Source organism: Paramisgurnus dabryanus, chromosome 20 (genome assembly GCF_030506205.2).
Source record: "Paramisgurnus dabryanus chromosome 20, PD_genome_1.1, whole genome shotgun sequence".
Lineage (NCBI taxonomy): Eukaryota > Metazoa > Chordata > Actinopteri > Cypriniformes > Cobitidae > Paramisgurnus > Paramisgurnus dabryanus.
Genome location: NC_133356.1, coordinates 22,384,260 through 22,396,960, shown reverse-complemented (window position 1 = coordinate 22,396,960; position 12,701 = coordinate 22,384,260). Strand labels below are relative to the sequence as shown.

At 37.4% G+C, this 12,701-nt stretch overlaps 1 protein-coding gene across 15 annotated transcripts in view; it reads right to left on the bottom strand.

Moving 5' to 3' along the window:
- slc4a11 (solute carrier family 4 member 11) overlaps positions 1 to 12,701 on the bottom strand; it is a 67,420-nt gene that overhangs the window by 40,770 nt on the left and 13,949 nt on the right. For 2 of the 15 annotated variants that reach the window (XM_065297085.1, XM_065297083.1), the window contains exons 1-3: positions 12,163 to 12,260; positions 7,239 to 7,289; positions 3,788 to 3,910 (exon numbers count right to left, since the gene is read on the bottom strand). In XM_065297085.1, the coding sequence (XP_065153157.1) occupies positions 3,788 to 3,910; positions 7,239 to 7,289; positions 12,163 to 12,184 (196 nt within the window). In that variant the 5' untranslated portion in view covers positions 12,185 to 12,260. Of the gene's footprint in view, positions 1 to 3,787; positions 3,911 to 7,238; positions 7,290 to 10,111; positions 10,506 to 12,037; positions 12,133 to 12,162; positions 12,303 to 12,350; positions 12,369 to 12,701 lie in introns of those variants that run through there. The other 13 variants (XM_065297084.2, XM_065297087.2, XM_065297093.2 and 10 more) reach the window with 11 other exon arrangements.

The following is a 12,701-nucleotide window of genomic DNA, read 5'->3' as shown; positions in this document are numbered from 1 at the left end:
CCACTCCCCCTCACTTTCACACAATGGTACCTAAACTAAAAAGTCAGACTGTGTTATTTTAGAAGTGAATAAGATGTTTGCTCATTTCATTTTTTTACTAGGGCTATGTATTGACAAGAATCTCACGATACGCATCACGGTGCATGGGTTGCGATGCAATATATTGTGATACATTGCACTACTGTTAAGCATAGGGATATATTGGAATATTTTAAATTTTAGAAATATAATAGATACATTTACGAAAGCTTTCATTGATGACACACCACCATATATGCAAACCCCAAGCAAAAAAATTGTGGAGTGCGCGTGCCCCAATGCAAGTTCTTCCTGTCACTGTTTAAGTTGAGAAGAATGCTATCTAGTGATTGGAATGTAAACTCCAAACGAAACAACTGCTGTGAATCTTTTCTGTAAAAATATCAATATTGCATTTTTGAAAATCGATACAGTGTTGCCAAACAAACTATCACAATACACCCCTTTCTTACAAATACAATTTTAATATTTTTCTAAAGGAGGCATTTAAAACCAGCATCCTGCTAAATAATATTGGATGTTTAGTCCAGCCAATTGCTAAAAATCATGGGAATGATCACTTTAAACAATATGCTTGGAGGCCTTGGTTTATAAATATTCGCAAACACTCACACACGTCCTACACAGTTCAGATTCCCCGCAGTATGTCAGATGAATTGAATTTGGTTTTAATCTAGACAAGTGCTGACGGCTTATGCGCTGAGGATGACAGAACATCAGACCGAACGAGACAACGTGTGAACAAACCCCACTCGTGCTAATACGAGCCCAGCAAATGTGCAGCGGGAGTCAATGGCGCAGAAAAGAGAATTGTAAAACAGAACTAACTGTATCTGAGTAAACAGTAAGAAAAGATTTTCTCTTAGGCCTGGGTGGGTAACCTGTCTGCTGGTATTACTTTGTTCATTTTCAACAGCAGCAGCTCCAGGAATATCAGATACATTACATCACCCATGGGATATTATAGTTTTTAATATGCTCCACTCCGAAACTGTGAATGCAGCTGCAATCCTTTTTTTACGAATTTAAGGTTTTCTTGAAGTCCACATGTTGTTTAAGTCTTTCTGCTGCAAAGACAGAATTTCGCTCATTTAAATTTGCTCAGTTGGAACAAATAGATTATGAGTAACCTCTGTAGCTAACCTCCACTTAATGCTATATTTCACTTAGGGCTGTGCAATAAACACATCAACAACAATATTTGCTGCTATAAAATTTTCCTTGATAAAATTATTATGATATAAATAAAATAAAATCTTTATTATGTACTATGCACGTGATGCTGCGAATGCGTTTTGCTGCTGGGCTTCTGAGTGCGGCAAACTGGACAGCGCGTATTGAGGCATACTCTTGCCTGTCTGCGCAACGTGGGTCTGAGCTTACTGCACGCATGCCCCTCCAAACAGACATGGTGTTTATTTTTGGCACCCTCGCCGCTGTGCTACAGCATGACTCAGGGTGATCAAGTACATAAAGTCTTGTTTAAAAACAGCAGTAACAACATAAACAAACGGCTTTCGTGGAAAACACGTAACTTCCGGTAAACTCTGCTAAGAATCAATAACAACAAAGTCCTTTTAGAGTAGTTTATTTCTGATAACAAACAAAATAAACAATAAGTATAAGCTAAAGTTTATAAAAAATTACACTGAGCCAACGTTGCTGTTTAAGTTTTGTGCACTTATATTGTATACAATGTTAACTACAAACCGGCTGCCAAACCTCTCTTCACATATTCATGATTGCAGTCTCCCCCTGTCTTTAGCAAACCAAAACTTTTGTTATTTTGACGAGGTATTTGTTCCAGAGTTCATGTTAGCCACTAGTCAGACCATTAAACAAACAAAAACCGGAAGTAAAGTTCCGACCAGACACGTAATCGCGACAACCCACTTGCATCCGATGAAACCGTCTATGGGCGGTTTCAGAGGCAACAACATAAACAAACGGCTTTTATGGTCCAAATGTAACTTCCGGTTTGTTTCAGCCTTAGTGGGCGTGCACACCAAAGCATTTAAACACGTCTGAAAATGGCAGGCGGACACAGACTGTAGGCGCTTGCCTTTGATTGCTTTTATACTTCTGCTTTGTTATCATTCGTTGAACGATGCACCAGTTGGATGTTGTTATATTTATCCCGCCCATCCTTTAATGTGATTGCACGGCTGAGTGAGAAGTTACATTGATGAACTATGCATTTCACCCAAAGTTGAATATTTTTCAATTCTTGGCAGTCGTCGTGGAAAACTTTTTGAAAAGTGCCGCGCTTCCATTGGAAACAATTAAAAACATACCCGGCCACCAGCGAAAATGCTTTGGTGTGCACACTACAGTACCTTAGATGACAAGCTCACGAACCGTTGGCTGAACATCTGATGCATATGGAACACTTATCTAATACTTAAGCAGATTTGTCGCGACCTTTAATCTCCAAGCCCCTAAACATGACGCAACACAAAGCAAAAAGTAATTTACGGTTTTGGTCCAAGTGCGTCCAGAATTTTGGTATCAGTTTAGGTCCAAAATTTTCATTTCGGTGCATCACTACTATGTGTGTGTTTATTTATGACGTGCAGTGCGTGTTCACTACTTATTGGGATGGGTTAAATACAGAGGTCACATTTTACTTATTTCTATATTTAACAAACACTTTTACTTTCAAATAATTTTTCATTAGAAATATTTATTTAAACCTTTAGACCTGATTTTTCCAGTGTTTAATCAGTGTGCCTTATTTTAACTGGTTGATCAGCATTTTTATTGGTTTGAACCACAAAACATGTGATGTCCATTACAGTGGACACAGAGTCTGAAGGGATTAATGGTACAGTATGCTTTTTTTAGTGGCATCTAGCGGTGAGATTGCAAATTGTAACAATATCAAAACGCAAAGAGAAGCTACGGTCGCTGCCACAACACAAACAACACAAACAAGTCGCCATCTGAGACAACATATGGCTGAAACGCACTTTGTAGAGCAGTTTGTCCATTTAGGGCTACTGTAGAAACATGACGGTGACTTCAATGAAGGGAAACACACGGTGTATGTCGTAAAAAACGTCTCTTTCGGGGGAATAAAAATAAAACAATACAGTTCATAATGTAGAGTCTTTATACACCACTGATTAGATCGTTGTTTATGTTATGTTGCATTTCTGTCAAGAGATCCTTTAAAAGTTACACACTGCACCTTTAAAAAATGTTTTTGAAATGCATGACAATCAACAAAAGCAGCCAGTTTAAGACATCAGCATTTAAAACTCTTCAATACATCCCAGGGTAAACATATATGAAAAGGAGGATGAAAAATCACGTTAAGAGGAAGAAAATTTCTTGTTAACATAGGCCAAATACATCACTGCTCTTAGGCTACCTCCAAGCACACTTGTTGAATCTTTCCCAGTGGTTTCAAAAGCATATTTATTCTTTTGTATGCCCTTCCTGAAGAGTAAATTAAACTGGAGACACTCTTTTTTTCCCAATTGTCACCTTGGATTACATTTTCTTGCCGAGACTGAATGCAGAAAGAAAAGAGGTGGCTTGTGTGTGGTTTTGAGTGACAACAGGTGACCTGTCACCGTGTGTGGGTTTGGTGGGGGGTGCTACGACATAATCACAGCACACCTGAGACTGTTGCCTTGGCAACAGCTGACCTGCTAACCTGAGCATCTCCAGAGCTAATCAACAGCTCAGGGTCTAACTGCCATCCCACCCTGAACTCGCTCACACAACACACACATTCGCTGACCTGTCCCTCCTTGGTGCGTCTGGGTGCCGTAGAGATGAATGTCATCTCCTGATGGGATGGGAGACTCCTGGCCCTCCTCACGCTCCTCGCACCCGTCCTCCTGCTCCTCTCTCTCCCTCTGCTCTAAGAGGAGACACATGCAAGCATTTACAATCTACACACACACTGTTTAATATATATATATACTGTATAGACGGTTTCAGCAGTAACAACATAAACAAGCCGCTGTCGCGGTCCGCACGTAACTTCCGGTAAACTCCGCTAATAATAAATAACAACGAAGTACTTTAAACGTAGTTTATTTATATAACAAGCAAAAAAACAACACAGAGATTACCTAGGAGACCAAAACATTTGTTATTTTCGACGAGGAAATTGTTCAAGAGATCAGTTTAGCAACTAGACAGACCATTAAAAAAACGAAACCGGAAGTAAAGTTCGGATCCAGACGTGTATCACGTGCGTCCGATGAAACCGTCTATAGACAAACATTTTAATAGACAATATTTGTGCCTATATTAGTGTCCTGGACTAAACTATATTTAATAAACTGTATTGAAAGCTATTTCAAACATAAACTTTTTTTATAAATAATACATTTTTATAAAATGTTGCATGTATATTATCAGTTTTTAAACATGTATTTTACATACAGAACCTACACTATACACTTTCATATTCTTTTATAGATTGTTTCAGCAGCAACAACATAAACAATTGGCTTTTGTCGACTCAACGCAACTTCCGGCAGACTTCCACATAGAATCAATAACAACATTGTCCTTTAACAGTAGTTAAATTTGATAACAAGTAAATAACTTTGTTCATATCTGACGTGTATCAACTAATATACAGTACTGAGCTAACGTTACTGTGTAAAATGTATGTATACGCAGGCATCAACGCAAATATTTTTTTATACTGACCAGGTTTTCACTTACCCTGCCAAAATCTTTACTTGCCCCACCAAAAAAAATTCAGTATCACATACTTTAAATAATAAAGCTTCGAGGTTTGGTTTACTGTAGTTGCTTGTTCCAACCAAAAAGGCTTCTGATTAGTTAGCTTTACCTGAAAATTGACATACGGCCACAGGCAGAAAATATGAGGGGGAAGCACTGGCCCGACAATACTGTTTACCGGCCCGAGTGTCTCTCACGCTGGCCCGAGGCCATCGTGCAGTCCTTTATGTTGAGCCCATATACAATGCTAGCTAGCTACAGGTCCTTGAATTCTTGCCTGGCTGACAAATCTCTCTGTTCAGTCCATGCTCATCGTCTCCCCTCACCTTTAGTAAACTAAAACATTTTATTTTCGACAAGAGATTTGTTTTGAGAAATCAGTTTAGCCGTTCACTTTGGTTTAGGCGTGTAACTGCGACAACGCACGTGCGTCCGATGAAACCGTCTATACATTACAGTTGGAGACCAACAGCTGACCACCAGAACATAACGTTTTAATGCTTTATGTTTAGTGAATCATCCTTTAAATTTTAATATGTGACATTAACTCTTTTCTCGTCATTGACGAGATAACTCATCAATTAAAAGAAAACGATCCCCTGCCAATGACGAAAATTTTCGGCTTTCCGCATCATCTAACTCGCATCATCGTTTACTTTGGGGTTTGTACCTTTTGCATATTGTTAACATGTACTAATACACACCTACACACCAAAGGAAATGTAAAAGCATGAATCAGACCATAGGTGCTCTTTAAATAAACAATGTTCATGTTACAGAAGTTAACGCAGTGACCTGTTATAGTCAACTATCCAAATTACTCTGCTCAATTTAAATTAGAGATCACAAATACATCGACCTAATAATTGGTATTGGCAGATAACAGCAATCTTTCCACATCTTTCGTACATTGGTTGATTGTTTAAAAACAGCCGATTATCAGGGCAGATTATATTCTGGCAATCAAAAGATGTGGGAAAACAGATGCATGACGCATCATGCTGTGTGATTATTTAAATGGGTGACAATGACAAAAGAATTGCAGTTTGTATGTACTTCTAAGATTTCATGACAAAAAGGAGTAAAAAGCTAAACCATTAATTCAAAGAAACGAATATCAGTACCAATTTCCCAGCATTACCAGTTTGCATACCAACACTGGCCTATTAAATGCATTTATTTAACACATCAAATCCCTTAATTAACATTATTGATACATCAGTGCAGTAAGACCAAAATCCCTCAATTTAAAGAGTAACTAAACCCCAAACCAACTTTTTTTAGTTAATGATCTGTAAGAATGGGGTTTTATTAGTGCTGTTCATTGATTTTAGTAAGTTTTTTGACATTTAGATATAAAGTGTTTCAATACTACAATATATGGTGTAAAAACGTCTGAGTGCTGCCCTCTTGAGGTTGAACGGTGGCTACTGCAGTTGAATTTTCCTATTGGATGTTGGGTCCAAGAAATGACTCGTGACGTAAGCAGGTTCAAGCTCACCACGCCCGTGTTACGATCTCACCACACACTTAGTTCGTCCCCTCTATCTCCGTTGGGATCTGCCCACTTTTCTTGCATTTTTCAAATATTGCAGTGGGTGGAGTCAGGCTCTGACCAGGGGTTTAGTTACGCTTTAAAGACAATCATTTCTCTATTGAATGAGAAGTGTTTTAAGGCTTAACACCCCACAGATGTGACTGTATAGCCAAAGTGTGTCTGAAGCTGTGAATTATTCACATATAGCAGTTCGTCATTGTTCTCTGTCTCATACTGAATCTGGCATGTGAGTGGCTATCGGTTACATATCGTTCTTCTCATCTATTCATTTATTCACTAATCCTTCCCTCTATTATTCTCTATGTAAAGCCGGCAAGGAGAGAGGGCTGTTAATCCACGCGTGTGCTCATTGACTTCACCACCCTGGACGTACGGCGAGCAGGCGAGAGGATATTTCCCTCTCTGTGCCACCGCTTCCCTTTTTCCCCTTCTCGCTCGCTCTTTCAAGCTCAAAGCTGCATAGTTGATCATATTCATAAGCGTTTGATTTGCTGAGAGCCTATTCACGAACAAATTAACTAATACCCCCATACTCTGTTGTAATTACAAATGTATAAACAAGATTTCCTTGACTTGAATTGGCACCGGGTTGAAGTAAACAGAGATTTTTGAAATGACATGATGAGAGAGCACTTGAAAAACTGCCAAATGCTACAATGCTTTGCTGAGAAATAATAATTTCATGTACGTATTTCCTTCCAATTTTTGTTAGGTTTTTTTCGCATTTTACTGCGTTGTGCTTTAATGCAACAGAACTGGATGCAGACTCTCTTTAAATCTTTTGAGAAATCCAGCAATCAAAATGTTTCTCCAAGTCAAAAATAAAGGATTTTCTTACAGCCTGGCTACTCCCTGCTTGACCTTCACACCTCCCTGCCATGTGCTAAAAAAACAAACACACACAAACCAACTCCAGAAAACATGTACTCACCCATCTCTTGATAAAAGTATCCATTCTTAGCCATCCCTGAGGAGGGAGCCTCTGTAAGAAAAATGAAACCCACAATTATGACTACTGTATGACTTTATCAGTGAATGTGTGTGTGCGTGTGTGTGTGTACTGTATGCACAGTATGCACACTGTGTGTATGCACTCTTTCAGGCACACACTCACACACCTTAGTAATACATTCATTGAGTGCTGTTTAAGGGTCTATTAATGATGTAAAGTCAGCCGTGACTAAGGTTTCTCTTTATCTACTTTCTGACTCCCTTAATTGTCAGGTACCTCTCTTTCCAGCACCCCTCTCCCCTCTAAAGAGAGCATGCATGCATGCTTGGATGTACAACTAGTAAAGGTACTGTATACCACAACATTTGCATTAGGGCTAGACACAATAAAACAGTTTCAAAGAAATGCACAACACTGTTAGTCCTTCTCTTTAAGGGGTCTCTAACCCTGCTCCTGGTGAGTTACCGTGTCCTGCAGATTTTAGCTCCAACCCCAATTAAACACAGCTGAAGCAGCTAATCAAGGTGTTCAGGGTTGCTTGATAATTACAGGCAGGTGTGTTGGAGCTGGGTTGGAACTGAAGTCTGCAGGACGGTAAGCTCACTAGGAGCAGGGTTGGAGACACCAGCTTTAGAGTATAGAGCAAAAACACAAATTGGGTCTCATAGACCATGATGAGATTTAACCGTGGTGCACATACAGTAGTGATTGTTTGCTATTTTATGATAGTCTGAAAATGCAGCTGGTCATCTGCTACTGAAAGTACAAGATTCTTTATCACATGTGATTGTACATTACTTTATACATGTATATTTAAAACATTTAAAAATGTAATCAGGGTAAATAAGGAAACAGATTTAGCAAATTAAACATTCCTCATTAAACGGCTTTGTAGTCTTACTGTATATCAAATGTTGTCCTATTTCCATCTATATTTCTGCTAAAGACTTTTAAGAAAAACATCAAAGTTGATAATTTTAGGAAACATAACTGAGATCTCCTCAGTTACGAAAAACAGCAACCTCTGGGCAATAGTGTTCTTCTAGGGAGACTGCATCAATTCGACATACTGACAGAGCTTTCTTCATGTTTCTTCTCGGTGACAGCACAAAAACACATGCTGCTGACGTTATATTCTGCAAGATGTAAGAAATCTCAGTGTGTCAGTGCAGGAAACTGTCTGTCTGAATAAGGCTGATACAGTACAAGCCTCCAATCAACTCAGAATGGCCAGTCGAACATGACAGTCTACATGTTTTATCTAGAAATGTCACTTTTTATTATCCAGGATTACATCAAATAAATACTAATTTAATCTTCTCCATGTTTGCAATATATAAAAAACAGTTCGATTTTTAGAATATTTTCATTATTTTTCCATCAAACGAAAAAGATCAACTTGAAGGTGATAGATTTTAGGATTAGGGCTCCAGATTTAATCGAAAAACTAATCTGGATTACAATTACGGGTAAAACAATTACATAATCGGCAAAAGCCTCAATTACCATCTGTCCATTTTTGCTCATTTCTGTAAAGTATGTTCTGGCACTACTGTAAATACCGTGGTGAATCAGAGATTTAAAAATGGATAAGTAGATTAGCCATCCGTTTTGTATTTTTGACTAATAACATAACTTCCATATCTTTTTTGTTATTTACATTTGATTATTTGTGGGAAAAAAAATGTTTTTATTTAACTACCCTGAAGTAAAAATGAGGACTCACCACCCACTATTGCATTATCATAAATTGCAAGCAACTTTAACTTAAAATGATCATTTGTATATAATTTTAAATAAAACACTAACAGTTGCCTCAATGAAGGGCTTCAGTTGCTTATTTGAAAGAAAGCTACAAAAAGCATCCCAATCCAGTGGTGCCCTTCAGAGGCACAAACATGACATTTGAAATTCACCCTTGATCTTCATTTAAAGAGCATGCTGAAAAGCTAAGATCACGTTTTCTAATCATTTCCTTCCTAATGTTACTGACTTACTCATAATTTTCTTGTACATCTGCGTGAGGGTAAATCTGTCTACTGAGAGCACAGCTTTGTAGAACTAATGCTGTTTTTGCTCGGCATGTTGTTGTATAATATTCAGTCTCCGAAATAGGGTTGCAGGATATTGAAAAACAATGGGATAGCTTGCTAAATGATTCGAATAAACAATATGCTATATGATATTGCTTTAAGTTTGAGAAAGCAATTTGAACTTTATGTTTAAATACTGAAAATCATACAATAAAATCAACATACATGTTTCACATTCTTTCTGATCATTGATCATCTTCCACACATTAGAGTACATACAAGCACTTTTTCGTCTGCCAGACTGTTTGCTAAAACTTTGACTGCTATGTGTCTCATTTCAGTAGGCTGCATTCTCCGAAGGTCGCATTCGAAGGCTGCATTCGTCATAAGTCTCATTTCAGAAAAGCAAGTAGGACACTTTGAATACTAGCAAAGATGGGATGTGAAAGTAGTTTCAAGTTTTTAAGTAGTTTTACCTTAGTAGATTAATGAGGCACCTTATAAAAAGCTATTAAAAACGGTTTAGATTATTAATGAAGTAATGCAAGTTTTTCTTTAAAAAATAATGAACACCACTTGAACACCATTTAAATTATGATAAATTATTAATTAACATTTAAAAAAAATGCTAATTAACAAGACATTTTGCCAGATACACTTCTGAGTTCTTCATATAACCTTTACAAGAATTAAAATTATTTAGTTACTGCAAACTATTTCGATATATTGAAGCACATTTGCAATATTTCAAAAATATTGAGCAGCCCTACTCAGAAACATTATTTTAGGGTAGCTAAATAAATAAAAAACAATACACACCTTGGTGTGCACGCCTTCTTAGCAATCAAAAAGTATGCTGAAAACTGTAATAGCAGCCCTGCCCTGCCATTCAAAGTCAATGACGACATCGATTGTTATTCTGTTTGTGTGTTGTCAGGACCATCCCCAGAGACAAAACACCTTAAGTCCAGCAATGCGTACAGGGTGTCCAGAGGGAACCGCTGTCCCTGTGCTATTTACCCCCACTATGACCTTTCACTTGGTACTTCACCTTTGAATCCTCTAGCTATGGCTACTTTGTCACCAATCTTTACCAACTGCTGGCTGCACGTCTGATCCGAAGACATTTTTTAGATCCCATGTTATTGCGGGCTTATTTTCAGCTCAGATGGCACTCGTTTTTCATGAGTCCAGGAACTGAGCATAACTGATAGAGGAAGTTTTGCTGCAGTACTTAGCTTTAAATCATTCAGAGCCGGGTATGACTTCAGCCATCACACTTCCTCTTCTGTGCTTACTGTATTGTAGGTACAGTACAGTATGCTGGCTTACATCAGACCCGCAGTGCAGGTCTGCTGTTGTCACACATCAAACAAAGCCATCGTATACAAATACTAAGTCAGTCATGCATGAAGATGTATTCAAAATAGATATATTCAATACTGTTCAACTAGGTTATGAACACATGATTCATTTGAGATTAGGACAGTGTTATGCACCGTATAATATTCACAATATTTACAATATAACTACACAAATTTTCCTAAATAACACTGAATATCATAATATTATAATCACTAAAGGGACACTCCTCATTTTCCAGCTCCCCTAGAGTTAAACATTTGATTTTTACAGTTTTGGAATCCATTCAGCTGATCTATGGGTCTGGTGCTACCACTTTTAGCATAGCTTAGCATAATCCATTGAATCTGATTAGAACATTAGCATCGTGCTTAAAAATAACCAAAGTGTTGGATATTTTTCCTATTTAAAACTTGCCTCTTTTAAAGTTACTCTTCTGTAGACTTTGCTGCCGTAACATGGCTGCAGGATGCGCAATGATATTATGCAGTGCCTGAAAATAGTCCCCTGCTATTTAAAGTAACCAAGGGGACTATTTTCGGTCAGTGCGTAATATCATTGCACCTGCTGCAGCCATGTTACAGCTGCAAAGTCCTTGATTATTACGCCAGAATGAGAGTATAGTTCCTAGCCATATCGACCTAGAAAATCATAACTTTAAATTTTTCGTCGGTCTTAGTACACAATGTAACTACAGAAGAGTCAAGTTTTAAATAGGAAAAATATTGAAACTCTTTGGTTTTTTTTGCGCGATGCTAATGGTCTAATCAGATTCAATGGATTATGCTAAGATATGCTAAAAGTTTAACTCTAGGGGAGCTGGAAAATGAGTATATTTTCAAAAAAGTGGAGTGTTCCTTTAATTTTGTCAATAAAATTTCCTAAAGGTTTGTCATTCGATCACAATCCTTCCTTGTTTAAGTATGACAACATTATTATAGTAATACTATAATTGATTCTGAGATAAGTTTACTCAATTAATTACTAAAATACTCTAATTCTGCAATTCACTTCATTGATCAAAAATAAATATGACTGAAATATGGTTGCATCTATTCTAAACATTTTTGTTAAAATATATGCAAGCATAAGTAAATATGTTTACTGTATCATAATTGCATAAGAAAATTTTTTTTCCTGTGTTTATAAATAATGGCTCCCTGATCACCCTAAAGTGATTTCAGAGGTAAACCACTCAGACATAGAAATATGACAATATATAATGTACAAATAGTAAACAAATATAATATTATGAAATAAAAAATTGCCATAAATGTTATTTGTCCAGTTTATACCTGTTGCACTCATGTTGCAAAACATAATAGCCTCACTTAAACTAAAGTTTCAAGGTTTTCGTTTAAGCTTGCTCTCTCTTTCTCTCACCTCACTCTCTCTCTCTTTCAGTCTAGTACGTTCTGTCCCCTACCGAGTCCTGTTCTAGACGTTTCTTTGCTGTCTCTTCCTTATAATCACAAGTTCTGAAACTCAAAAAAACAATGCTTTCTTACCAAGAGACATGATCAAAGCCATACTTGAGAAAGACAGAGATAAGCAGAAGGACAAGAGACTAAACAAAAGCTTTTTTTCCAATGGTGAATAAATGTTGATAAACATTAGTCCCTTCCTGGTTTAAATCATTAATGAAGGAAATATTGACAACACGTGACAAACCAAATCTGAAGCAAACAGAAAATACCTGCAGCAGGCTGGTGGCTGACACTAATATGTGTTCATTATTACTAACTCAGGAAGTGCTGCCTAAGCAAACAGGAAGTAAGAGCTGGCAAAACAGGTCTTTACCGTGTGTGTGAGTGTGTCTCTGTGTCTGAGCAGGTTTGACTAAACTTGTACAGACTTACAAAGGATGGAAGGAAAAATATTCTTTTGAAACTTCAATTGTAAGAACGTTTCATCCTTAATAAATATGGCATACTGTAAGACATCCATGCATGTCCTCACTAATATGCAAACAAACCGTGTCCGTCTGTAAAATTGTAAATTTACTTCCTGCTCTCCACTAATGAAACATATGTGCATTTAGCAAGTG